General features: G+C 31.9%; 2 protein-coding genes across 4 annotated transcripts; one reads left to right on the forward strand and one right to left on the reverse strand.

Annotated features, from left to right (window-relative positions):
- Positions 1 to 586: 586 nt before the first annotated feature.
- LOC111274420 (protein REDUCED CHLOROPLAST COVERAGE 3-like) lies at positions 587 to 15,623 on the reverse strand. Its single transcript, XM_022859062.2, has 23 exons — positions 15,391 to 15,623; positions 15,232 to 15,296; positions 15,038 to 15,130; positions 14,874 to 14,946; positions 13,075 to 13,416; positions 12,543 to 12,607; positions 11,988 to 12,119; positions 10,571 to 10,612; positions 9,927 to 10,460; positions 9,018 to 9,172; positions 7,692 to 8,202; positions 7,403 to 7,465; positions 7,208 to 7,309; positions 6,678 to 6,995; positions 6,510 to 6,602; positions 6,279 to 6,380; positions 4,930 to 5,034; positions 4,382 to 4,515; positions 3,980 to 4,163; positions 3,731 to 3,862; positions 3,435 to 3,547; positions 3,267 to 3,348; positions 587 to 2,495 (listed from the first exon to the last, which is right to left on the reverse strand). Exons 1-23 carry the CDS (start codon positions 15,458 to 15,460, stop codon positions 849 to 851), a joined length of 5,157 nt encoding a protein of 1,718 aa, XP_022714797.2. The 5' UTR covers positions 15,461 to 15,623; the 3' UTR covers positions 587 to 848.
- Positions 15,624 to 21,729: 6,106 nt separating this feature from the next.
- MMH-1 (MUTM homolog-1) lies at positions 21,730 to 27,126 on the forward strand. 3 transcript variants are annotated; one of them, XM_089755322.1, is made up of 10 exons: positions 21,730 to 22,067; positions 22,181 to 22,232; positions 22,744 to 22,801; positions 23,518 to 23,586; positions 23,708 to 23,833; positions 24,694 to 24,744; positions 25,603 to 25,680; positions 25,773 to 26,028; positions 26,347 to 26,381; positions 26,455 to 27,126. In XM_089755322.1, exons 1-10 carry the CDS (start codon positions 21,839 to 21,841, stop codon positions 26,857 to 26,859), a joined length of 1,359 nt encoding a protein of 452 aa, XP_089611448.1. In that variant the 5' UTR covers positions 21,730 to 21,838; the 3' UTR covers positions 26,860 to 27,126. The 3 variants fall into 3 exon arrangements, with proteins under 3 accessions (XP_089611448.1, XP_089611449.1, XP_022714798.2); XM_089755323.1 differs by having other exon boundaries at positions 25,773 to 25,872; XM_022859063.2 differs by having other exon boundaries at positions 25,926 to 26,028.
- The last annotated feature ends 456 nt before the right edge of the window (positions 27,127 to 27,582 follow it).

Here is a 27,582-nt window from a genome sequence, read left to right on the forward strand (position 1 = left end):
AAAATAATAGTATTTCTTGAATATAAATAAGTAATTTAAAAGGGTAAATTAGATTGATTAAAATTTGTTAAAAATATTTTTTTTTTTTGAAGGAGAGTAGAACCTTACAACAAGGAAAGAAAGGAAAGCTAAAGTCGAACTCCAACCCTTATGTTTTCTTAAAGCTTTTTTAATCATTAGGCCAAGAAACTGATCATTAGCCCTTATGTCTCATATTCCTTTTTAATTATATTTTTTTATTTTTTAAAATATATCTAAAATATATCACTTTTTAAATCCTATGTAACTAAAATTTTATATTAACAACGCATCAAATACTAATTTATATATATATATATATATATATAAATATAAATCCACTTATATAAGATATTTTTTATATTTTTAATCAAAATTAAATTCATAATATTTACATTTAACCAATTTAATTTAAAAGTAAATAATTATGTATAACTCTGTAAGTGAAACTTTCCTCTATATCTATATATATATATATATATTTGTGCTTGCGCGCATTAATCAATTATCTAAAATGGAGGAGGGAAATGCATGCAAGCTCATCTCTACTCACAGCCATAGAAGCAAATACGAAAATTGCCAACTGGCCTTTTCACTGATCAAAGAAAATTTCTAAACAAGAGAACCAATTTACAGAGATTATTAGCACATGCCAAGCGGATCTCAATATAAAGAGGAAGTAAGACCGGCTTCACCAAATTTCTCTCTAAATTGCTTTTCCATCCATTTCTACTCGGTTCATATGCACGCAAGGAAGATATGTAAAACTGGAAAGACCAAACAGGCAAATCTGTCCTTGTTATTTGCCCCGGTTTGTTCAGGTTATCTCTTCATCTAACGGAAGCACAGATCGATTGCTGATTGTGTAGCCCAGTTACTCCATTTGGAAAGTGCTGCCTGTTTCTTCTTCGTTTTCTTACTACCATAAAGCCTTCGCCATCCTCGATTTTCTTTTTACTTGCATCTAATTTTTTTGGTTCTTCACAGCTACCGGATTGAGAATCCAAGTCTTTTCCTTCATTTCCATAAAGAATTTTTATTATTGCACTGTCATTTGCAACTGCATCTGAAGAATTTTCCGAATGGTTGAGCCTTTTGTCATTCACTGCAGGCTCACTCGTAGGATCCACGTTCTGCTTGACTGACCTGACAATGAAGCTAAGCAAAATCTGCCTCGCTAGCTCTGATTTCTCCTCAGCGCTACTCTTTTTCAAATTAGAATCTTTTACTTCCCTACAGGATTTCTTATCAACTTTCTTCACTTCTGTGTTCATAACTTCACTCAAAGAGTTTAACTCTTCTGAGACACTCGAATCAGCAGTTCCAGTTGTTTGCCAAACTTTGCTAGGTACAAACTCAGGTGCATGAGGGTTCATAACCCTCGGAAGTCCAAATCCACTTTGTTCCAAAATAGGAGTTTGGACTCTCAGAAAGCCATGTTTCATACTGTAAGAATGACTGTTTCTGTAATATAATTGTGACCTTGGTCCACAAGGAACATGAGCAGCAACTGGAGGTCCGACAGGCTCTGCAAGCATGCCTTGACTGGCTGTTGCATCATAAACACTTGTCACAACAACAGAATTTATTTGGTGATTCATGTAGAGTGCTCCAGGATTGAATGGTTCAGCTGATGCTGATAACTTACTCCCCTTTGTTTGTACAGGCTTTTCCCGATTAAAAGAAGAAACCTTAGCAAGTTCAGGAGCAGTTTCTTCTGATTGATTTTCACTATCATGAGTTCCTTCAGTTTCATCATCATCATCTGCTACATCATCAACAATAGGAATATTGTTTCCATCCTCCACATTTGCTGTCTCAGTTGGGATAGTGCACGTCTGCTGTTCAGTTTTTCCCTCATTTTGTTCTCCTACCTTATCCTGTAATGGCTTTAGAACTGTACCTGGAGGTGCTACAGCTACTTCTTTGTAAGAAGGAGATTTTGAAGCAATGGCACTAAGATTTGCAGAAGGGGAGAAACCTTTGGAAGCAGAAGCTTGTAAACTAATGGAATTCCCTCCAGGACTTGAGCTACGAGACTTTGATTGCTTTACTGGCAGTACCTCCTTTATAATGTTCTTGGAGGCAGTTTTTCTCGCAGGTGAAATAATTTCTCGCCTAGTGCTGCTTTCTCTAACATTTTCATATTCAGAACTGTTCACCTTTAATTTTGCAAGAACTGGTTTCTTCCTTCCAAACTTCCTTCCAGTGGCATTTCCTGACCGCCCCTTAGAATTGGCTTCTTGCCACCCTTCATCTGAAGTTGTCTCTTCCACAACTTCACTTGCGACTGTTGGCTCAATTCCAGTAATATCATCAGTTTCTTCTGGTTCTTGGGGATGAATAGAAGTCGTCATTCTGATTTCATTAATATCTGCAGTATCCATAGTTTTCTCTGGGACATCAAGGAACACAGCACTATCTGTTACCAACTTGTGATGTGTATCATGGGTTTTATTTTCAATAATCTGTACCACCTGCCAAGTTTAAAAAAGAAAAAAAATATGTCAATGTTAAATGTTGAGAGGGATAAGGAAGGATGGGATGCGAAAATTCCGATCTATAGAAGTAGTGAATATGTAAGAATGGAATGCAAAGATAAGCAAATAAACCAAATAAGAAGGATATACTAATAGGAGATTGGAACAAGAAAATTCTTGAAAACTTCGAAGGCAACCTCATCTTCAGAAAAGAGAAAAGTTTTCTAAGCTCTTAGTTAAACCTCAGTCAAAAGTTTTGATGGCCATTAAAGAATTATCAAGCTAATAAGTTTGTTGTTGGCTCTTGGAGATTTTTTAAAAATCCTCTTATTGAATTAATGACAAGGGCACAATTTTGTGCTGGCAGCTCAAAATTATAGCATCTAATTTGGTGTTAGAAATGATTCTTTGTTTTGTTAAGGCCTTAAATTAATGTAAACACCAAAGAAATGTCTCTTGAACTACTCGTAGAGGATTGTTTGGGAGATTAAATGCTTTGGCTATTTGACTTGAACTTATCAGTGCTAAAAGATCTAGTTGCTATGCTGAGAGACGCTCCACCCATTTCAATTAGCTGGCCCACTCTTTACCATCCAAAGAGGCCCCAGCAATTAGATTAAATCCTCAGATATATATATGGCTCATTATTAAATCAAACATTGGTTTTGACTAATAAGTGGAGGTTCAGATAATCTGAAACAAAATCATCAGTGATATCATGATTGTTTTTTAAAGAGTTACAACAACAAGGCCAGAAACATCTAGTACCTTAGCACGCCGCTGCTTCCTCTGCACATCACTTCCTTTAGAATCTTGATCAGGACTAATGTAATCGAGGAGATCTGATACACTGCAACAAAAGGTCACAGGTTTTGATGCTGCAAGGAATAGTGATATAATTGCATAAGTAGTACTTTGGGAATACCATATTAATACCTAAGATGACCTTTGCTTGCAATGGACGCATCTGGCTTTGGAGTTCCATTTCGTGCTGCTTCGTGCTGTTCTAAAGCTTTTGATTCAAAATATTCAAGCCAAGCAGCAGCATCCTGCAAAAGGAATGCAGTTCATAAATAGATAAATAATGTTATTCAGCAGGATAATAATGCTTCACTTCAAACTTCAATCTTTTCGTTTTCTGATCTCAATAAACCCCATATCTAACCGAATGGACAAAGGTGCACAAAACTGCTTAGCCAATTGGTATAGACAGTCATGACTGACGTTTTTACCTGTGTACGAAGGTCATCTGGTCCAAGTTTTGCCTTAAGTATCTTGAATGTAGTTTGCTCATGTTGCATGCTTAATGAATATGCTTCCATCAATGAAAGAGCAATGGCAATGGCATGATAGCTTGCAGCTGTCTGTCAGGGGAGGAAATCAAACAAAATGATCAGGCTTGAGAAAATTAGACATGTATGATTTTGTTGATATATGAACATATGCATAATGTTACAGAGACACACAAAAACAAGAGAGACCTGTATATGATCTGCTCCTAGTAGCCTCTGGTTGCACTTAAGAGCTTCATGTAGATATCTGAGAGCAACATGAACATTTCCCATGCCTTCTTCCATCATAGCCACATTTATATATGTTGCAGCAGTGTTTGGGTGAGACAATCCACAAGTAAAATGAAGAAGGAATAAAGCACGGTTTACATATCTGCCAAAAATGTATTAAGTTTGTCAAAAGAGAAAATAGAAATCAAAGAAAGAACAGAAGCTCCGTGAGAGGGAACCATCATCAAGCAAGAAAAGGGACTCAAGAGGAAAATGACAAGAAGTATCACTCTTAGCAGTGCTAAATTGCAGCTAATGAAAGCACAAATATGAGCATTTTGGCAAATTAAATGCCAGCTAACACAAAAATCCCCAACTCACTTCAAAGCCATTTCAATGTGTTGGAGCCGATAATAAAATACAGAAAGATCCCCATAGCTTTTCATTGTATCTGGATGGTCAAGACCAAGCTCCCTCTCATTAATATCCAAAGCTTTCTGTTGATATATAGTTGCCTAAACAAGAAGAAATAATTTAGATTATAAATATTCTCAGTTATAACCAGTTTAGTTAAATTTGACAGATAGATTGACTGAATGGCATGAATTAAAAATCGAAAACAATTTCATTTTCATATAAAATCATAATCTATGATTTGACTCCCATAATTGCTTAAAAGATATAGCTTCTCATGTTAGCAGACTTTTAAGGCAACTTTGGATTTGACATTATATAAAAGAACTAGCAATAGTTATGAAGCTGAATTAAAAATTCCCACTCTATTTTATTTTTCTATGGTACAAGCAGAGGAACATATGAATGATACTCAGAGAACCTCACACCTTTTATTTCATCTCCCTCTAAGAGAAGACTAAGTGAATTCATTTTCCTACCATCTTAATCTGAAATATAGCAGAAGGTTTTGATACCTGATTGAAATCTCCAGTATGGTAGAGAACCACAGCAAGAAGACTGTAAGCACTTGCAGTAGTTCGATGGTAGGGACCACACACAGCTATTATCTTTGCCAATGCCTTCAAAAGCAAATAACACATAATATGAGACCAATGGAAGTCCTATTTAGTAACATTGCATCCCTTCACTACGAAGGAGAAAGGAGGAGACAACAAAGGGAGGAATTAGAGGGAAAAAGGGAACTTTTTTTGTTATTTCCTTTGTTGCTTAATGAAAATATAGTTAAAATACATGCTAAATTTACATACTAAGAATTTATGGCACATGCTATACTTGTTAATTAATTGAAAAAATTGAAACGGTTAAACATTAGCTGTAAGATTAACTTATTATACAAAAAGGACAAAAAGTAGGAGATAACATTCCTTTCTATAAAAGAAGAGAAAAATAAGAAGAGTGAGGGGATCAGTTATCAAGTTTGATATGACACCAACTCATTTTAAACGTCTAAATAAAATACAGAATTGACATGACACCAACTCAAGCAATGACTTTTATATATTATTAGAATTTGGCCACCCACTATGTGAGGATTTTGAAATTTTAAAAAATGTGCTTTTAAAGGAAGAAGTTACTTAATTGAAAGGGGGGTAATTTTTTAAGAGGTGAGTAGTTATTTTTAAATGTGTTTTTATAAAAAATACAAGACATAAATACCCCTAATTTATTTTCTTGTATTTTTTTTTTTGGATTTAAATAAATTCCTTAACTAAGTTGGAATCACTTGACTTATAACACCAACTCAGTTAAGAACTTCATAACTACTATAGATATGTACCGAAAAGATCGCATGAAATCACCTACAGAGCATTAAATAGTGAACTATTTTCTATTGAGGGTTTTTTTAATGTAGTGTAACAAATAATCTGGCCTCAAAAGTTCTGCACAAAATGTAATTTACTTGTTGAAAGACAAGATTATGTATTAGAGTTTAAATGGAAGTAATATTTAACATGAAGCAACCATTTCATACACTCCTTTCTCTTAATATAGATGTATCGAGAGAAATACTTGATTGATTACTACCCTATTCTTAAATGATTTTTCCTTTTTTAGTTTTGAGAGAGAGAGAGAGAGACGGTTCCTTCAAACTCTCTACTATTCTAAGAAAACTTGTGGCAGGCCCAATGAAGAAAAGAGATTTTCCTTTCAGTTTCTCTTGCTTGCCTTCGTCAAATTTTAACCAACCGAGAAAATATAAAAGAAAACAAGATAAAAATTATGTCACTTTCTCTTCCCTTCTCCTTCACCAAATATGACAAAATAAATGTGAATTCTAACAATAAATTGAATGGGAAAATACCTTTGTCCCATAATTAACAGCGTCCTCTAGTTTTCCTTTATCAAGAGCAATCTTGGATGACTCTAATAATGTTCGGCCATCAGCAGAAGAACATCCTACATGCTGTAAGGCATTACAGGCAGAGTATCATTATCGTGAATCCATAAGAAGCTGGCTCATTGAGATAACAACAATTTTGAAAAAAAAAAAAAGGGAAAAGAGAAAAAGAGAGAGAGAAAGAGAGAAATCCACCTTACAAACAGGATACATGCTAATAATATCACAACTTCTGAAAGGTGTTGGGCATTCCATATCATAATCTCTAGGAACCAACTCTAGTCCAATCTGGGGGAAAAAATATCAGTAAAAACTCTGCGTCTGATGCACTCAGCAGCTAAAGCAGTCAACAGAAAATAGTACCTTATGGCAAAGTCCCCAAAGAATGGATAGTTTTCTCAAATGATGGAATTCATTTCTCAACTCCCAACCAAATTTTGCAGCAAGAAACTTTCTTAACCACCTCACTTTTAGAAAATAGTCATCATCTGTGTTTTGGGCATTATCTTCCACTCCACTATTTCCAAGCAAGAAATTTAGGGAAGAAGCTATAGCCACAGGTAAGTCTTCAAATTTGTCAACAGATGCAACAACCGCATTGAGTACATGCTTGAAAGCTCGAGTAATCATCTCATGGATGCAAAGTGATTGTATATGAGGAAGTTTCTCAGCAAGTTCAACCTGACTTGTAAAATGACATCAGAGTCAACAAAAACAAGAAATTGTACTTTTAAGTGTGTACTTTTCATAATTTTTAAAAGATAAAACTGTACTTCTTAGGAAATCAAAGTATTACTTGAAGACTATGCCAATAAGCATTGATTCAAAAACAAGAAAAATCACTTGCACAAAAGGATCCAAGAGAACCAGTTTTATAGAGAGAGTTTCCTCACCAAACGACCCAAAGAGCGCATTTGTAGTCCCCTTAAATGCATAAAGTCGGTTAGTGTACGACCATCAACAGGGGAAAGTTCAAGTGATCCAAAGTCTGTTACCTAATAAAGTATAAGAGTTGGTTCATGGATTGTGCATAAAACTCAAAAAATACCTTGTCTGCCATCATAATAGCTTAGGAAATTAATTAGTACCAGATTTGGTAAAGCAGTGTCATCATAATACTTGTATGCCATCTTAATAAGCTCATCGGCTGACTGTCGCACAAGGCAAACTCAAAAAAGTGAGTTCAAAATACAGAACGAGAAAACTTTAATAGCACAATAATAATAGTAGTTATAAAGAAAATAATAAATGTATAGATAGCTTGAAGCACTGCCATTTAAAACTACATAAATAGATAGCACAGTAAATCAATACCAAACTCCTGAGTAAAAACTAAGAAGTAAATGTAGGAAAAATTGAAGAGTGTGGCCAAGAAACCTTTAAGTGAAGACCAGTTCCACTTTCTTCAAGACGCAAGAAGGCTTCTTCAGAAATCAGGTTCCTCAATTGCATCTCACAGCTGGACTTACCATCGCTTTGCTGTCCTAGATTAGACTTCACATCCATACTGCACGACTCAGAGTCATTTTCTTCCTTGTCAACTGTGCTACTGACATTACCAGGTTTTTTATCCCTTTTCTTTAAAAATTTAAATTGCTTTCCAAGACCTTTGACAGTAGGTTCAGCCTCACAATCATTAGCAGGTCCTTTTGAAGTAGGATCTGTTGAAGTTTCCTGCTTTTGTAGATAATGCAACCAACAAGAACCAAGTTCCCATCTAATAGACCTTTCAGGAGCAGCCGACTTCTCTTCTAATTTGGACAAGCTCTCTTTAATTACTTGCTGAACAAGATATCTAGAAGCTTCAGAATCATTCAAGTTGGATTGATGCGACTGGCCTACTCCAGTTAACTCTGCAGTGCAGGACTTGTGAAGTAAAACCCTTAGACTGCAATAAATTCAATATCCCATCATTATGTAGCGGAGGATATATTGTTTCCAAGTAAAAAACATAGCAAGTCATTGAAGATTAGCAAAATGCGTGCAACAATAAATTTATTAGGACATGCTGTTAGAAGTCATTATATGCATTGAATCTAAAACCAATTGCGAATAACTGAAGAAGCCTTCAATATAAGGCCACAACAAAACCTTCAACTAATGTAAGATAACATCCCGCTCACACATAGCTCAATTCTAACAAATGGAATGCATATACAAGAAATGTAGGGCAACAAATAATGAATAACAAATGACAAATGGGGAATAAATAATCTACACTCCTGATACCAAGTTAAGCATCCACCCAAAACCAATTGGTAATTGATAAAATGCTAAAACCAAATCCCGGAAACCTAATTGAAATGTGATAATACCAGTCAACATATGAGATGTCTCTAGAAGGCACTCAATCTTGTGTTCTTTGATCCTTTCATCAAATTCTCAATTTCACAAATAAAACCTCACTTCGGAAGATTAATTCATATCCTGTTTTATTATCTTCTCATGGCAGACAAGTTCCGCTGCCCCTTTCAATTAAGAGACCCAGAAGATAACACACAACTGACAAGTTTGGTTAAACAGAATGGATTCCAACAATTCTAAATGGTAGATCATGCTTGATATAATGCAGTTAACTTCATCACTAATAGATAATAAGAACTAAGCTATCATTCCACTGATAAGCCCTACCACAGGACCCAATTTGCACGTGTGTGCTGTATGCGTGAAATAGAAATGAGGGAATCAGCAGACAATCGAGACCTGTTAATATTAAGAGCATTAGCTCCTCCATCTGGTTGATCATCAACTTCAATATCCTGAGCAACAAGCTTTTCCGTCTTTATGGCACCAACAACTTTTACAATTGCTGTGTACCCACAATGTCTAACAATGACAGTGCCCAATGAGGAAGTATCCTGTAAGATGTTCATTATGTAGCTTAGTGAAAACAAAGAATTTAAATTTGAAAAGGCTTTTTGAGGGAAATTTCTACCATTATGCATAATCTGGAAATTTCATCCATTTAACAGGGTTTGGCCAAATGAGATAGAGATCAGCAAACTAAACAAAAGACGGTTTATGAAATTTATTTTAAGGCACTGGAGGAGAAGAGCTAAGAGGATATATATTAAGCTAGTGAGAAAACATACGTTATCATCTGGCAGTGCGAAAATAAGTTTTTAAACGGTTGTCTTGGAAAACAGGACTGATGAAGGTACTGGGCTCAGGTCTCCAGGAAAGAACTAGAACATAATAGAGACATTTGCTTTTGGACAAAGCTGTGCATGAGTACACAAGCTGACATGCATAGACAGACACGCACATAACAGAGGAGCAAAGGATTGAGAGCAAAATAAAAGTGGCCCATGTCAGTCTCACGTGACAAATCAGATTATTGTTAGAAGTTGTTAAAAGATACAGAGGAAGTAAAAAGGATAAAAGTAATAATGACGGCAAAGCAGCAGCAGTTAAAGCATATGCATCATATATACAGAAAGATGAGAGAGGGAGAAAGGGGAGGGCGGTGGGTGGGGGAGGGAGACAGGTGAATATTATAAGCTAAGACCTCAGCTTAATCTTAGGAAACAAATAAAAAAGTCATCAGAAGAGGAAAAAAAGATAAGATGATGCAGACACTTAAGTAAAGTAAAGAAGGAGATGCGGACTTACATGAACAACTACACTCTCATCTGCAGTTATCCCTTTAAGTAAATTCCTTTGAGCCATTTCATTAGCAGTCATGCCAGATGATTCTTGGCCAGCAACCTTGACCTCAGACTTCAGATTCACATCTGTTATATCATGTTTTACTATAATGGACAAGTCACCTACGTGATCCACATGAAGGATTGAGTCTGGATGGCAATTTACAGTGCCCTTGGCATTTAACCTGGAATTCATAACACACTGTATGGCAGCTACAGCTTTAAAGATTGAGACATCAATAAATTGGCTATGCAGCAAAAAGGCCTTGCGATCTCGGACAATCCTCTCCTCCTCAGTTTTGCAAGGAAGGCTAGCCAAAATTGCAAAATCTGTAGCCCATGGCCGAAGATCACATTCACCATTTCTTCCCTGGCCTCCACCATTACCACCCCATTGTTCATCTTCTGATGGGAAAGAGGGGAAGGTTGATGGAGACTTGGCAGCAAGGGGAGGAACAAGCCATGTATTTGCACGAAACCCATAAGGAAGATTACCGAACTGGAATCAAAAAATGCCATAAGAAAACATAAGAGCTTGCAAAATTGCTTTTAGAGATGTCATGGTTCACAAGGTAAAATAACCTATCATGAAAATAAAGAAAAGGTCACCTTATTGTGTTCCACAAAAGCCTTAATAAGGGATTCATATGCCTGCATCAAGCACAAGAGCGAATCAATCACAAACCTGACCTGTTAAGCTAATTAACATAACAAGTGAGACATGAATCCCATGATAGCTACAACACAAGTCATGTCATGCCATAACAAACTTTAGACTGGTCAGTTTTCAGATTTGTTGGATTACTTGAACAATGTTGAACCAAATTTTTAGAGCACAAAAAAGAAGCTCACATGGGGAACACTTCTCGTTGTATTTTGACATTTGTCTAAAGATCAAAAGCGTGTGGGTATTCATCTATGGTAACAAACAAACGGAAACAGCCTGGAAGCTAGGCACAATGCATTGGCATGAACAATCAACCAAAAACACTGCTCAATTGTGCATAGTTAAAGATGGCAATGGATCAGTTTGGATCAGTTTTTTGTCCACTAGAATCCTATCGAAAATTACAGATAACTCACCCAAACCGAAATTGAAACAAATATGATAGACCTAAATCTCACCCAAACCAACCCACATTCAAAGGCATTTAAAGGGTTACTTTAATATATTAACATTATAATATTATAAATTAATGATAACTTATAAAATTAGATATACAAGTAATATGAAATATTATCAGAGTAAAAAACATACTGTAACAAAGATATCAGGCATATTTTTGTAATATATCTTGGTGGGGTTTTGACCGTGAAAGGCAATGCCTATCAGACCCAACCCAGTGCTTCTCAAAATAAAAAGTAACAATTATAAACATACAGATAAATAAACACAACCTAACCTGAGCCAGATTTTCTAACAGGAATATCCGCCCCACTTGGTTTGGACGTGTTAGAATCCATCAGACTCAAGTTACTTTGCCATCCCTAGACAATTACCTACAAGTCATTACTAACCATTATGAGTGGTAAAGGACCTAAAGGTAGGGTTTGTCATAAAGTCAATAGTAGGAGCAGCTGTTGTTACAGCAAATAACCACTTGATGTCATTGTTGGTTCACTCCATAGCAGCTTAAGCTTTTCTAATTGAGAAGGCAAAGTGAAATACTACAGAACAGCAGATTATTGATGACAGTTTTCCTTGTGGCCAATTGATAATGAAGAAGATTGTTTTTCCTCCCTCAATGTTTTTTTTTTTGATTTACAGTTCTAAAGTATACCCTCACGTTGAATCACAAACATAACCAACCTGTTTTTCTTCCCTCTAGAAGGGGGGTACTAGAATTTCAGAACATCTTAGATAAAATGTTACAAGTAAAAACATGCTTATCAAGATTTGATTAAAATCTGCAATCAGTATGATGCAAGCAGAGTTTTTCAGCCTTGTTTAATACAGCAACCGTTTCAAATCAACATATATGTTATGTTCATGGAAGCTTAATAATTAAAGATAAACAGTACTGACATTGGCAAAGGCTTGGCTGAGGTTTTGCAAAAGATCTAATAAAGAGTGGCTCTGGAAGAAGTGCTTTCCCACAGTATAAAACCCTTTTACAGATGAAACCACCTGTATTAGCTTCCCATTGCAGATTTTTATCTGAACACAAATATTACATATTACATATCAGTACAAACAGTAGCAGGAGAAATATAAAATCAACAAAACCAACAGCATATGGAAACAGAAAGGTGGTCAAAAAGCAACAAGAACAACAATATTAAATTATCATCATTCAACTGTCTAGAGTAACTACCATTGTATCAAAGATTTAAGATGTCAAAATAACAACATAGAAAAAATGAGTGTCTGTTAACAAAAGAGAAAGAAAAAATAACACCTTCACCGCTACACTGTAACGCCAATGATCATGATAATGTGAAGTAAAGCCTCAAACAATATTTGGATGCTATTGCATCAACAATTTATGCTTTATATCAAGGCTTACAAAAGTTTAGCAAATTAATCGTAAATGCAAATAACCATTAAGAAGATCTATTAACATACAGAGTGAGATTATACCTGCATTACAAAATAGTCACCATCACACCTCTCTTCCACATCCTTGGGGTCACATCTCCTCAAATCTACAAAAACCAGAATGAGTAAATAACAATCTAACTTAGTTAAAAAAAGGGGGAAAATAAACCATACAAAAGAAAAGTTTTAATCTATTCAGTTGCTTACAAAATTAAGTTTCAAAAGTTCAAGTCTAACAAATAACAATAGCAACACACTGAAATCCTTAAAGAGCACAAATTCCAATTTCTTTCCTTTAAACAAACTATGTTTGGTATGAATATTTTTAGAATAGAATTCATTTCATTTTGCAAATGACTCCTCATGTTATTATATATATAGTTGAACATTAAGGAATTAATTCTTTTTCAGGTTCCAAGCATAGGAAACATATTGTGGATTTTATTTATTCCAAGCAGATGATTGACACCTTTGTAAACAACATCTATAACCCTAATTTGTAAAATGTGACTTTGAGTACAAAAGCAATACTATTATTTTTTGAATTATTATAAAAAATAATAAAGGCACTTACTGAGGATGGGAGGAGAGAGATGAGAGAATGAAAAGAAGTCGTAAAACTCCGATAATTTCGGGGTCGGATAAATGGCAACCATGTCCATATTCTCCGAAATCGCCGCCGAAATCGACGTCGTTTCTGATGTTGATTCTTCTCCTCCATCGGACGGCGCAGGAGGAGGAGCTTTGTTGTTGGGTTGGTGGCGCCTACTATTGACCTTTTTGGATTTTGAATCAGGCGATGCTGATGATGATTGTGATCGGAGTCGTTTGGACTTCGAGAACCTCGTGGTGCACGCTATGATGTCTAGGAGTCTCCGCACGTGAGCCACGGCGTGAGCTTCCTCCGTGTAGTCCTCTGCGTCAAAGTCAAAGGGGCAAGAATGTAATTAGCAAACAATTATTGGGCAATGTCATATTCTATTGTTCGTCTAACAATGAGTACACGTGTTTTCTCGAGTAAAACGTGTCGTTTTAAAGTATACAAAAATGTCGGTGAATTTTTTTTTTTGTTTTAATTTCTGCCAAAAGATTCTAATTTTGATTAGGATAAGATTTGCTTGTAGATTTTTCTACTTATTTTTGTTTCAACAAAAGTAAAAAGTAAATGTTTGTTTAAATAAAAATAAATACAGTACTCTTATGAAATAAAAAGTTAAATAAGCAATACTTATATATAAATATAAAATAATTATTATATTTTATAAGTTAAATATTAAATATTTAAATAACTAAAACTTAAATATAAATATAAAATAATTATATTTTACTTTTCACAAAATTAAATTACTACATTATAATTAAAATAAGAAAATTGATTATTTTTCTATTCAGCTTCAGCTCAAGACTCATTTTAGATTTTATAGAATTTTTTATACTTGAATTCGAGTTCTTTCGCTTTCAAAAACAAATAATATGAATTAACTAAATTAATCTTCAAATTCAAAATAACTAAATAATTTTATTCAAATAATTAAATTAGATTTTTTTTTTGTGATTAGATAAAGGTTAAAATATTAATATTAAAATTTGAAAGGGAGATAAAGAGGAAGTTAGAAGAATGTGCCGAACTAGTAGAACTGTCCCACCAATAAACCAACTTTGCGCTAGAGAGATATCTCTAGCATCCAATCTATATGATATGATGGGCTAAATTTAACTTATTAATTATGGAATTTAGCATAAAAAAAATTTCGATACTCTCAATGGGGAATAAGAGTAAAATATTGGGACATTTCTCAAGAAATATGTCATTACAAGATAAGGGTATCTGAACCAAAATTGAAATATATCATTATTATTATGTTTGTTTGTTTTGGAGTTTGACAAAATCTTGATTAAATATGAAGTGAAGGGTATCCCTAGAAGTGGTTGCAAAGTTGGAAAAAGACAAATTTCCTCAAGTCATTTGTTGCTCTTATCAATGGGAAGTTGCATAATTTATGACTAAAAATTTTGTTTGTCTCCTGCATGTGGAAACCACTGCCCTTTCCTGCTCAGCTTTTCATTTTCTAAACTGTCCCAGTGTCCCCCCCCATTCCCCACTACCCTAAATGAAACTTTTTTTTTTTTTGCTTTTTGCTGTAAATAATTAACTCAAAATACCCATAAAAAATCTTCTCTTTGATTAATTTTTGATTGAAAGAGTTTTTAAAAAGAGGAAGAATAACCCATTCTTCAGGTGTCCCTTTAGATTATATGAAGAGTTGAAGACAAAGAATAAAACAAACAGAGTATCAAAACTTACCTAATAGAGAGCATCAGAGAAGTTTTCTACAAAAAATTAGAGTTTTTTGGTAAGGAGGCTTAACCTACCTTCAATCATTTTGAGCAAACATGGTTTCAGAGTAACCACTTCCACTTTGTCATTCAATCTCTTCCCTTTGACCTAACCATTGTTTTTACAAACAAATTAAAGAGTTAAAATCAGCTATTAGAAAAAAATGGAGGAAAAAAATAAGAAATTAAAGCTTGAGCACCTCGTGAGCTAAAGAATAGTTTGTAAGGTGGCATGTCTCCACATGAGAAGCCAACAGCCTTTTCACATCTAGTATCTTGTCAGTGGAGATACCCTTCAACAAAATTTCCATTACTTAAGACTCAATTGAACAAATGTTCATTCTTTCAATGACATCCAACAAGGGAAATAGAGAAAACTGGAAAAGCAGAGCACCTTGAGCACAACTTCTGATTCATATGGAGTAATGACAGTGATGTCAACAACACTAGGAACAACAACTGGGAAAAGAAGCAAAAACAAATGTCAAATCGAAAGGAAAAAAAAGGGGGTCATATGAGATTCTCTTTTAATGTACTAAAAAAGGCAGCATACCTTTCTCCTCTTTCTTCTTCTTCTCTGCTTTTGCTTTATTTGATTTTCCCCTGCCTGACCTTGGGGCCATTTTCTATCACCTTTTTTTATTTTCTATCAAAGAAAACAGTTATATATTTGGAAAAAGTTTCGACTTTCAATTGTATACCAAATTTAACAACTTCACTGAAATTGCAGCTTCATTGCTTGATTCCTGGAATAGTAAAGTGAGGATTGAAAAAAAAAAAAAAGATGGAAAGTGTTGGTTTTGAAAGACCTTTTTATTGGGAGAAAATCTTGTGAAAATATTAGAGATGATAAGATAAGGATTTTTTTAGTAGTGTTTTGGATTTGTGAGCAATCCTAGCCTCTCCTTGAAACCCTAATTGCGTTGCCCCTCTGACCCTCCCTCCCTCTCTTTACATGTGATTTTTGAAAAGTGCCCACCCCCCACCCATTCCATTTTATTACAAAAACCCATCTGCATTATGACAAAAACAATGTGAGTGGGGTAAAGGCAAAGAAATGACCGTCCATAGAATGCCACGTGGACGGTGGTTAATACGTTTGCAGTTTATGACCGAGCAGCTTTGTTTTATCAGATGTTGCGGCCTTAGTTTGGCTTTGCCTCCCACGGGATGACTACTTGGCTATGGAAGCATGATGACTATTGTATGAATTGTTGTTAAAATTTGGCATATTTTTAAGATAGGATCTTAAAGAATTATGGTCACTTTGATATTGACAACTTAATCATATGAAATCTCTGTTGTCACCATTTTAAGTGGTAACTAGTCCTTGTATTTAGCCATTTTAATCATACCATTCCTTTTTTTTTTTTTTTTCACTTCTATAACTCTAATTTATGAAATCAATTTTAATCAATTTTAAAGTTAAAATTATTTATCATTTTCTTTTGTTTTCTTGAATTTTTCAATCCTTCTCAATGTCATAAATGTCAATTTTTTTTAACATTGTTCATTTAAAAATTAATTAAAAAAATCACAAGATAATAGCATAAGTTTTTTAACATTATGATTAAACTTATTTAAGGGTTGAGTTATTTGTTTAAACTTAAAAGTTTGATTAAATTTTAAGAGAATTTGAATAAAAATTAAAATTTATTAAACAAATTTTGATATAATTTTTAAATATATTTAAATTTTAAATTAAATTTTGAATAAAAAATTTAAAATTCAAATCCAGTTCTATCTCACTCAAATTCATATATATATATATATATATATTAATTCACATATATTAAAATTAATCAATTTTAAAGTTAAAATTATTTATCTTTTTCTCCTTCTTTTTTTTTTTTGAATTTTCAATCTTTCTCTTTAATGATGTCATAAATATCAAATTTTCTTTAACATTGTTTATTTAAAAATGAATAAAAAATATAAAGATAACAAAATATAAGTTTTTAGACCTCAGGATGTAAGTTTTTTTAAAATTTTTAATAAAAATTTATAATCGTGATCATATAATAAACTTTAATATAAATTACATAGTTATTAAATTAAATAAAAGATTAGATGAAATAAAACATTAAATTAAACTAAAAATCTTTATCACTTACGAAAAAATAAAAATTCAAAACAGATCTTAACTGCAAACCTTAATAATAGTAAAAAATTGCAGTTCATTTTAGCTAATGCGTTTTATTAATTTTTTTTTGGCAAGTACAGCGCTTGTCTGATTTGTTGGCTGAGCTCATTTTAGTCAAACTCAAACAGCACTTAATACGCTTTTATTGGAGAACCGTTTTCGTTCGCAAGTGTAAAATCCTTTCAATTGAGAGAAAGATTTAGAGAAAATTTTTTACACAAAATTTCTATATATATTTTTAATTTAGAGAAAGATTATTAAATTTTAATATTTATTTTTTATAAATTTTTTAATAAAAATTTTATCATTAAATAAATAATAATCAAATTTAAATTATAAATAATATTTTAAATTATTTTTATTAAATTATTTTAAAAATAATTTTATAAATTTTACTTAAAAATTTTTATATAAAGTTTGTCGCACGTTATTGTTGTGGCCGGTTGTATAGTAATTGAAATCAACTTATGTGGTGTTGTGGGACCATGCTCTCAATTATTTTTTTTGTTGAAGATACTCTCAATCTTTATTTTTTGAATAGTAAAATTTTACATTATTTATTATTAGACTTTGAGTTTTTCTTTTATACTTGGGATTTTATTTCAACTTTTTTTTTTTTAAGTTTTAATTTCACAATCCTAGTTTCATAAAAATTATTATGAAACCTTCATTTAGTGTTACAAAATCATAACCCATAATAAATAGATCAAATTTTTAAAAACTATTTTAATTAGATAGACATGGTTTTTTATATATATATATATAATTGAAGCCATCAAAAATTAAACTACGATGATTAAAATCAATAGTTCAACACTCTATCATTAAATTATACGATTATTTAATAAATCTAATTTTAGTTGTATTTAAAATTTTAATTTACAAAAAACTAACTTATAATTATTTTAAAGTAAATCTAGGTACTTATAGTCAGGTTTTTTTCTTTATATACACTAATTTCTATTTATACAAGTAAAATACTTTGGTATAGGCATTTTTATAAAGATAAACAAAAGTGAAAAATAGTTTTGTTATCACATAATTTCTAATAAATTTATATGATAATACAATTTTTTAAATTTTGTTTCGGTTAAGTATTAAAAATACAAGAAAATTAATATAAATTTTTTAATTTAATGTAATTTATATTTTTTAGGATGAAATCAAAGTTTAGAGACTAAAAGGTAAAAAGAATCTTTTAATATTTCATTTTATAATTTCTTATATTTAAAATTATAAAATACATTGACAATGAGTTTTTTAACTCCACAAATAATATTAAGATAATAATTTATATTCTTTATATATTTAAAAAATCAATTTAAAAAAATAAATGAAAAATGTATCATCATTTTAATCTCATTTTTAAAGTTAAAAAACTCTATCATCGATATATTAAATAATTTTTTTAAATACATATGATAATAAAATTTGACTCAATCAAAGTAAAAAAAAAAAAAAAAACTGAAAATCAAGAAATACCAAGTCGAAATAGAGAATAACTTGTGTTGTTGAGTTAGGTAAACTATCATTAGCATGATTTTATTTATGTGTATTTATACTATTTAATAAATATGTTAAATTTAAATTACATTAAACATTAAGTACATTTATACATAATTAATAGATTGTATGATTCAGCTCATGATTAGTTGGATTCATTAATTTCAAATTTGATTCATAATTAATTAATCTATACTCAAAATTTTAAATGACACGAAGCATATTTATTCATAATTAATTGAATTTATAAATATTATAGATTCATGAATTTCTAAATAAATGAATAGTTAAAGTATATATTAATGTTAAATTAGATGTAATTAAACAAACTTAGTTGACATGTTAAAAATATACCAATAATAATAATAATAAGTTGACACGGCAATTAAAAGTATCCAAACATGATAAAAATAAAATTAACATGATCGTGTCTCTGCGTTACAAAAATAAACATCAAAAAATAAAAATATGTGTGTATTAAATATATATATAATGTATGTATTTATAAAAAATAATTGAATGAAAAATCAAAGTAATACTTAATTGGAATGGAGAACTTTCAATGACAAAGGAGATAATTAACTTGATGCAAAGATATTATGATGAGAAATTTTCATTTATTTATTTTTTTATTCACATATAATAATAATAAAAAAATCTCTCCCGTCCCATAAAATCCCACTACGTCTGTCTCAATAAGATTCAACCTTGAATCATACGAAGATTTAAATCCTACCCAATGGTCCCCTTTGGAGATGGACCCTTTGTTTACTCACGAAGCATGATTTGCACGCCTCAAACATTTGAACCACGATGCAAAATTAATGGGTAAAGAGAAATAATGAGAAAAGGACTTGACGAGTTCATTATAAGCTTCTCAAAACACATGTATAGGAAAAGTTGATTTGTTGAAACCACAGCCGTTGCTACAATATTAGTTTAAAGCATGGAATGCGCACGTCTAGAAAAATGTGAATAATTAATGTACTTTTGGTGCGTGGTAGGGGAAAAGGATTTGATTGCATTAATGGAAGAAAACACGATATCAATCACCTAGGAAAATCCTATGTATATTGGACTCTTGGTTGATATGTAATTGAAGGTTTCAATGTGGAGAATTAAGATTGAGAATTACAAATCAAATTTTTATTTTCATGGAATCATGTGATATGCATGTAACATATATTTGTTAATGATTGGAGTCTTTTGCCAAAATTTGGAAGAGGTACAACATGTTTTACACACGAGCAATTCTAGCTATACATTTGGAAAGTCTTGATTTTATAGTTTGACATGGATAAGGTTGATACTTAATTAAACTCATGCAAATTAGATGAAATCACGACTCAAACAAAAAAAGGAAGGCTAATGAATGGGTTATATATATACTTCAAAATCTAAAAAAATCATAGATGTATCTAAAATTTGAATTCGAGTAATTTTTTTTTTTCCACCGATTGCTGGTTGGAAAGGGTCGGTTTTGTCCCTCATCGTCTCCCATGACAACTGGAGCGGCAAACGATGGGGCGAGGGCTTTCACCGTGCACAATCTAGCACGAGGGTAAGATTTGGTCTCTCTTGAGAGGTAGGAAGCTCCAGTCCAATTCCTTTTCAATTGAAGAGTGGTCCCTTCCTGAAATTTGACAAGCAATGGTAGAGAAGGGAAGGAAGAAAAAGAAATAAAAATAAAAATAAGAAAATTTTTTTGAAATAATCAATCATTGCATAACATTTGTCATCTAATTAATGTTTTATATAATTTATAGATGTAGCTTTTAAAAATATGATAAAAATTTAAATTCAATAACATAAATTAAAAATAATCAAAAATTGAATCGAATAAAAAATAATTAATGCTTTTTGTAATATACACAAAATATGAGATAAATGATTATTATATTACCTTATTATTTTATTTTATTCATTATCCTACGTAACAAAAGCATGTACACAGAATTTATATATTAAAATAATATATGATTATTATATGAGTGTTATGTAAGGATTTAGAAAAAGATACGATGATTTCTATTTTTTATGTGTAAGAGTAAGAGTAAGATAACATATTTTTTATTGATTAAAATTATCATTTTTTAAAGTAAATATAATTTAAATTTATACTTTTTTGTTATATATAATTAAAAAATTTTAACTTAAAATTTATAATAATTTCAATAGTTAATAGTTAAGTTTATATTTCCAAAAAAGTATTTTTAATAAAATAATATATTGTTTGAAAATTAATTTTTTTTTAAAGACGGATCTTTTTATCAAAAATATTTATTCTCTATTTTTTTAATTTATTATTTTTTTTGTAATTTATATGATTGAGAGCTCATTTTTAAATTTTTTTTTTCAAAAATATTAAAAAAGGTACATTGATTTTTTTTTTCTCAAGTGAAACATTTTTATAAAAATATAATTTTATGTAAATTTTCTTTCTCCGCTTTTCGTTTCTTCTCCTTCGACAAGAGGGAAAAAAGAAACAAAAACGAAGAAAGTATAAAAAAGAAAAGATAGAAGAAGAAAAAAGAAAAAAAATAATTTTAAAAGAATGCTATTTAGATTTAATAATTCAAAATTTATTACTTAAACATATATAATTCATAATAATTTTAATGTTTAAGAGTTAAATTATTTTTTAAAAAAATTAATAATTTTCCAATAATAAATTAAATTTTCAAAAAAATATTTTTATCAAAACTATATTATTTATTTATTAAAAAAATAAAGGAAAAAATGGGTACAAGGAAAATATTATGTAGAATATTTAATTAGAAACTGATTTATAATTAAGAAAATTTTAAAATGATACAAAAGAAAAAACTCAAATCAATTAAAAAAAGTATGATGTGACATTATATTTAGTAGAAAGTATCAAGACGCAAGAAAAAATAAAATAAAAACATCATAATAAAAAAGAAAATAAATAGATTATAAAAAACTTAAAATTTAATTTTATTGTTTTTTTTCAGTTATATCATTTTTAAAATTATTTTTAAATGATAAAATAATTTTTAACAAAATTTTCTAGTGAATATTCTTTAATTATTTCAAAAATTTTTAAATTACACTTATAATTGCAGGTAAAATTGAATCGTTTACATAAACATAATAATAAATATGCATTTTATAAAAAAAAAATGTGAGCTTACTCAGAAAATCAAACATGACTCTTGCTTTTTTAATTTTTTTTTTTCAAAATTCAAAAAGTCTTTCAAATTTTAATCCATGAAGGAGGAAATCAAAGTATTCGAGTTGGACTCTCCCCTTTGCTCCTTAAGGTCTCTCAGAGTCTCAACTCTCAAACACCAAGAAAAAAGGAGTGCAACAGGCAGAAAACCCTAGCAAAGCAATGCCGGAGCTTCCAGAGGTAGAGGCAGCAAGAAGAGCGATAGAAGACAACTGCTTGGGGAAGAAGATCACGAAAGCGATTATAGCCAATGACTCTAAAGTCATCGAAGGAGTCTCCGCCTCGGACTTCGAGTCCTCTCTCTTAGGCAAGACCATAGTCTCCGCTCACCGGAAGGGGAAGAACCTTTGGCTCCACCTCGATTCCCGTCCTTTTCCTTCTTTCCAATTCGGTACGCTTCACTTCAAAACCCTAGAAATGCATATCTACTATTATACTATTTTCTGGTCATTTTCTTAAAAAATGTGCCTTAAAAAAAATCAATTTTGGTTGAATGGATTTCAGGGATGGCTGGTGCCATTTATATAAAGGGCGTTGCTGTTACAAAGTATAAGAGGTGATGTTCTTTTCTGCTTCTGTTTGATAGTGATTTTCACTAATATTAAATATTTTTAATTTTATTATTATTTTTTGTCTTGGAAGCAACAAGTAAGAAGTGGGTTTGAATAGTATAAAAGTGAATAATAGTTTAAATTGTTAAAAATTGAGAGTTTTTGTTGCAAATAACAAAATGCATGATTTTACCTTTTACATGAAATGATTATTTTTGAATATGTGCCATATTTTAGCTTCTTTTTTTTTTTTCTTTCATTTTTTGTTTTACTTATTTATAACTAATTGGAAGTACCAATAAAAAGAGCTAAATGGAGTGTAAATGAATTAAGAATATTTCATGAGCTATTGACGGTATTCCATCAAAGAGATGTTTAATTTGATTAGTTGAAAGGAGTTTTAGCACAAATTGTTAGATATGATATTTGGTATAGGAGTATTATGGTAGTAATCTTCATATTTTGAACAAATTACAGTTGCTAATAGTAATGAGTAACGTAGATTGTTGCTTGCAGGTCTGCTGTAAAGGACAATGATGAATGGCCTTCCAAATATTCGAAGTTCTTTGTTGAAGTAAGAACCATTACTCTTTGCATTGATGATCCAATGTGTTGAGTGGATTATCTTTTCTTTAAGTTATCCTGGAATATTTTTATCCAACCTTTGCAATCTGTGGAATTTTAATTCATATTTAGTATTTAGTTTTCAATATCAAATCTTCTTTGCATTGTCCAAGGCACTTAATCTCACATACAAGATAAATGTTGAATCTTGTTTATTTGTATCATGCGTTTCTTTAAAAGTGGAGCTGTTCTATAATATTTCTTAAGTGACAAATGTTTTGGTTTCTAATTCTTTTAGTGGTCTCGTAATTTCAATTTTCTTTTTGATGTTCGCAAGGGGCATTCTACATCCATTGGATATTCTTATTTTTGAACTTCAATTAGCTTTTCAAGACCTAATGAGTTTGAGAGGAGGCAACTATGAAGGGAAAGACAAATTCTGGAGCAGATTATTGTGGTCATTTGGTTCAGTTTGTTTCCCAGTGAAAATGGTTATTTATTGGTTATAGGTGGATTTTATCATGTGTCCTTTTGTATTGGGCACTTGAAGACCATTGTCTGCTCTTAGCAAAAAAAATTTGTTTTATTTTAACTGATTTTAGTTCGATTAGATATGTCTGTCCAATTATGCACCTAGAAGTAGCAATGAAGTTTATCTGTACCTTGAATGAAATTCTTGAGGCTTTATTTGTGACGATTTATCTTCGTTGGAATGCTCTTTTGCAGCTAGATGATGGTTTGGAGCTGTCTTTCACAGATAAGAGGCGATTTGCTAGAGTCCGCTTGCTCGAAGATGTATTACAATTTCTTAGTTTTCTTTTCTTTTCTTTTCTTTGGGTGCTTATTTCTTAGTTTGTTTTAAGTTCCTGTACTTCATTTCTTTGATTTATTTCTTGAAATGATTTGGTTGGTGCAGCCTACTTCTGTGCCCCCAATATCTGAGCTTGGTCCTGATGCACTGTTCGAGCCTATGACAGTTGATGAGTTTACAGAATTCTTAAGCAAGAAGAAGATTGCCATTAAAGCTCTATTGCTTGATCAGGTTAAAACTCTTGTGATCATGGTTCTTACTATTTTTGTTGTCATAATGATATTACGTTTATGAGTTAGTATTTGATATATTGTTAGTGTAACTTTTTAATTCCACAAGCGGTGTTAAGAGATTGACACATGTCATATTTCTATTTTTAATTCATTTTTTATTTTTTAAATATACTTTAAGGGGTATGTGTCACCCACTTAACCCCGCTTGTGGAGTCTAAAAACTCCATTGTTAATGTATTTGATAATTTCTTTTATGTTTATATAGCCTCTTATTAGATTTGAGTTCTTTTGTTGTTTATTTTCTTGTTTCTTAACCTCATATTGGTATCTGGAAGATTTTCTACGAGGGAAAAAGCTGAGGTGTGAAACTGAAGAAAATCAAGTAGTACTTGTCTGTTAAATCTTTAAAAGTTGTGGTGTAATATGTTTTTTTTTGTTTGGTAATAGAAGGAATGATAGAGAAATAAAAGTTACATAGTGATTTCTATGTTCTTACTGGCCTTCAATCTGAATCCAATAAACTTAATGATTAGCACAGAATAATGGAGCATGGTGCTTAAAAGTTGAGATGCTTTGTAGTCACATGGGAAAGACTACTAAGTACAATGCTCTGCAAGAGGAACTTATGCTGTAGACTATGTGAAATACAATAAGTTTCTTGACATAAGCATTCTTAAGTCATAGACATCTTTTTTGTAAGCTTAATGATCATTAGATACCTTTAGTGTCCAGAATAAGTAGTGAAGCTGCAAAGCCTAGATGGAATATCTAGTTCAATGTGCCACTGCTGTTTCTGATTCTCTATTATTTCTTTTGACTAAAAGTAAAAACTTCTAATTGTTTTGTTAACTTTTGCAGAGTTATATCTCAGGAATTGGCAACTGGATTGCAGATGAAGTGCTATACCAAGTTAGTGCACCCTTTATATATGATTAATTGCTACATATTTAAGATGTTGTTTAGGTTAAACCCATGATATAGGCTCTTATGAAATCTTGGTATTTCACATTTCTGTATGCATAGTTTTGACATTATAATCCAAATGAAAATTCTATGATTATTGTTGCATTGAAAAACTTGAGCTTCCACTTGGGCCAGGGCTAACATGTATACTTTTTCATGGCTTTGTCCTAGACGTAGTTTTGGGGAATAAAAGTAATGATCTTCAAGTTGCATGTTCAAGACAGCTTGCTCAATCTCTTACTTAGTTTGAAAACCTTGAGAGGAATAGAAAATATTGAATTTAGATTCTTTGGTTATATAAAGATTGTCTGATACCATGTCATATGTATGGGATTGTTTGATACTATGAAACATTTCGTCTGAAAGTTTATGCTACACATTGCAGTCTTTTTCTTCTCCCTAGTCCCCGCAACTTTTATCAAAATGTCTACCAAGTATATTGAAGAGAACGATTGCTCATGTATTTGGGCAACCAACCAGATAACCTACAATTAATTGGGCCAACTGTACTGGAGTTTTAATTTTTGGGGTTAAAGATTGGGGAAGATGTTTTTTCCGTTCACAGTCAGCAACTTTGTTCATGTGAAGGGTTTTTGTAGAGGAGTTTTGACAGGATGAGTTGAGTGTGGCTGTATGATGAGGTGGCTGCTACCCTTCCAAAGACAATCTTCTCTAGAGTAAAGTTTGATTTTATTAATATTGAGATGTGGACATAAAACATATTTGTTGAATGGGCAAATATTTGGGCTCTAAAAGTATTTAGATAGCAGTTGCAAGTTTATCATATAATTTACTATGTGGCAGGCAAGGATTCACCCTCTGCAGGTTTCTTCCAGCTTGTCCAAAGAAAACTGTGCAACTTTACACAAGTGCATCAAGGAGGTAGGGAAGTTTTGACCCATGTTGTAGTTGGTAAAAATGTCAAGTCATAAATGTGCATTTTTCATGGAAAACATAGAGGAAAATATCTGTAGGTCATTCGATATGCAGTTGAAGTTGATGCTGACTGCAGCCATTTTCCTCATGATTGGTTGTTTCATTTTCGGTGGGGCAAAAAATCTGGAAAAATTAAGGGTAAGATATCTCTCATACAACTGATCATCATGTTGAAAAAATTGATTTTACAGGTTATTGAAAAAGCAGTTGAAGTTGGGGCAGATAGTAGTCATTTCCCTAGTAATTGGATATTTCATTCTCGTGAAAAGAAGCCTGGCAAGGCTTTTGTTGACGGTTTGGCTCCTAAACTTACATGCTTATTCTAGCATCGTCTCCCATCTCCTTTCACAGTGATAAATTGATAATTTCCTCTAAATGCATGTGTCTGCTTTTATGCTTGCACAACATACATGTATAAGTGCTCGTTACTTTCTGTTTCTTGATTTTGTGTTGATTATGTTGGAAGATATGACTCTTCGTAGTTTATTACCCATTAAACAAAGTGGCAGTTTTTTGTTTGATATCAATTTATGAATATTTTCCATTTATGTATATTAGCTCTTTTTTACTTTTCTGGGAAAGTAACATTTATGAACTTCCATGTAATGACAGGGAAGAAAATTGATTTTATCAGTGTTGGTGGCAGGGTAGGTCATTCTAAAATAGAATTCCCGTTGGTCTATCAAGTGCTCGTTTAACTTTTTCATGTTTCTGGTGTAGACATCAGCATATGTACCGGAGTTGCAGAAGTTGAGTGGAACACAAGCTACAAAAGCAGCAGGTAAACCTAGGAAGCAGGCTTCTAAGAGAAAAGGAGGTGAGGATGAGGATATCGATGACGGGGATGAACCAACAAGTGAGGAAGAGGAAATGACTAAAAGTACCAAACCAAAAAAAGGAGGAAACCCTAGAGGTCGTGGTAAAAAGCCTCCCATGAAAAGAAAAACCGAAGAGAGTGATGATGATAATAGTGATGGTAGCAGCGAAGAGGATGACGAAGATTCAAAAAAGAAAGCTGGAAAGGTTAAAACTAATACAAGTAACAAACAAGCAAAGACTGCAAAGACATCCAAGAAAACAGACAGCACTCAAAATGGTAAGAAGCCGAAGAAGAGAGCAAAATAGGTAGCTGATGAGACATCATTGACAGCTCCAGAAACGCCTGCCCAAGTTTTGTAAGAATGAAAAGGCAGTGCGTTGCGTTCTTGTAAGTAGTATTATTGGCTTAAACCTGTTTTATAACAACTCTTGGGTAAATTCTGAAATTGTGGCTACCTTCTACTCTATCAATAGCTGCTGGATCTGATTGCTGCTTGTTGTTTTGAAGAATGGGATTTCATTACTATTTGTATTTAAGTTTTTAAAGCAGTAAAAATCCTATGCTTAGTTTAATTGCTGCTCCTCCTGATCACAAATAATTCTGTTAAGCTTCTTCAGAGTAAGTACTAGTAATATTTAAGCACCTCAGGAAAAAAAAAAAAAAAGGAAAGACATCAATTTGTTCTTTACATTCTCTGGCATAAACATGAGGATGTTTTATACAAAACGGTGAAGTTTAAATGTGTTCCAAGTGGATTTTTACAGGTTAAAGCTCAACAAGAATGTCCACATACAGAAATCAACATCCCAATCTGAGTTTTAATCTAATTGGATCATGATATGTAATCACTTTTAAAAGGTGGTAACATATTTGAAATTTAAATTTTAGCGTTTAAATAAAAAAAGGTGGTAACATATCTTAAATCAATTGACTCAGGAATTAGAAGAATACTGTCAAAGCATCAACAACTTTCTCAGGCCTGTTAAATTGATAAAAGTGCTGTTGAAAGTAAATGAACCTGGTTAATG

Source organism: Durio zibethinus, chromosome 26 (assembly GCF_047325235.1).
Source record: "Durio zibethinus cultivar Kanyao isolate XHJ-2024 chromosome 26, ASM4732523v1, whole genome shotgun sequence".
NCBI classification, from domain to species: domain Eukaryota; kingdom Viridiplantae; phylum Streptophyta; class Magnoliopsida; order Malvales; family Malvaceae; genus Durio; species Durio zibethinus.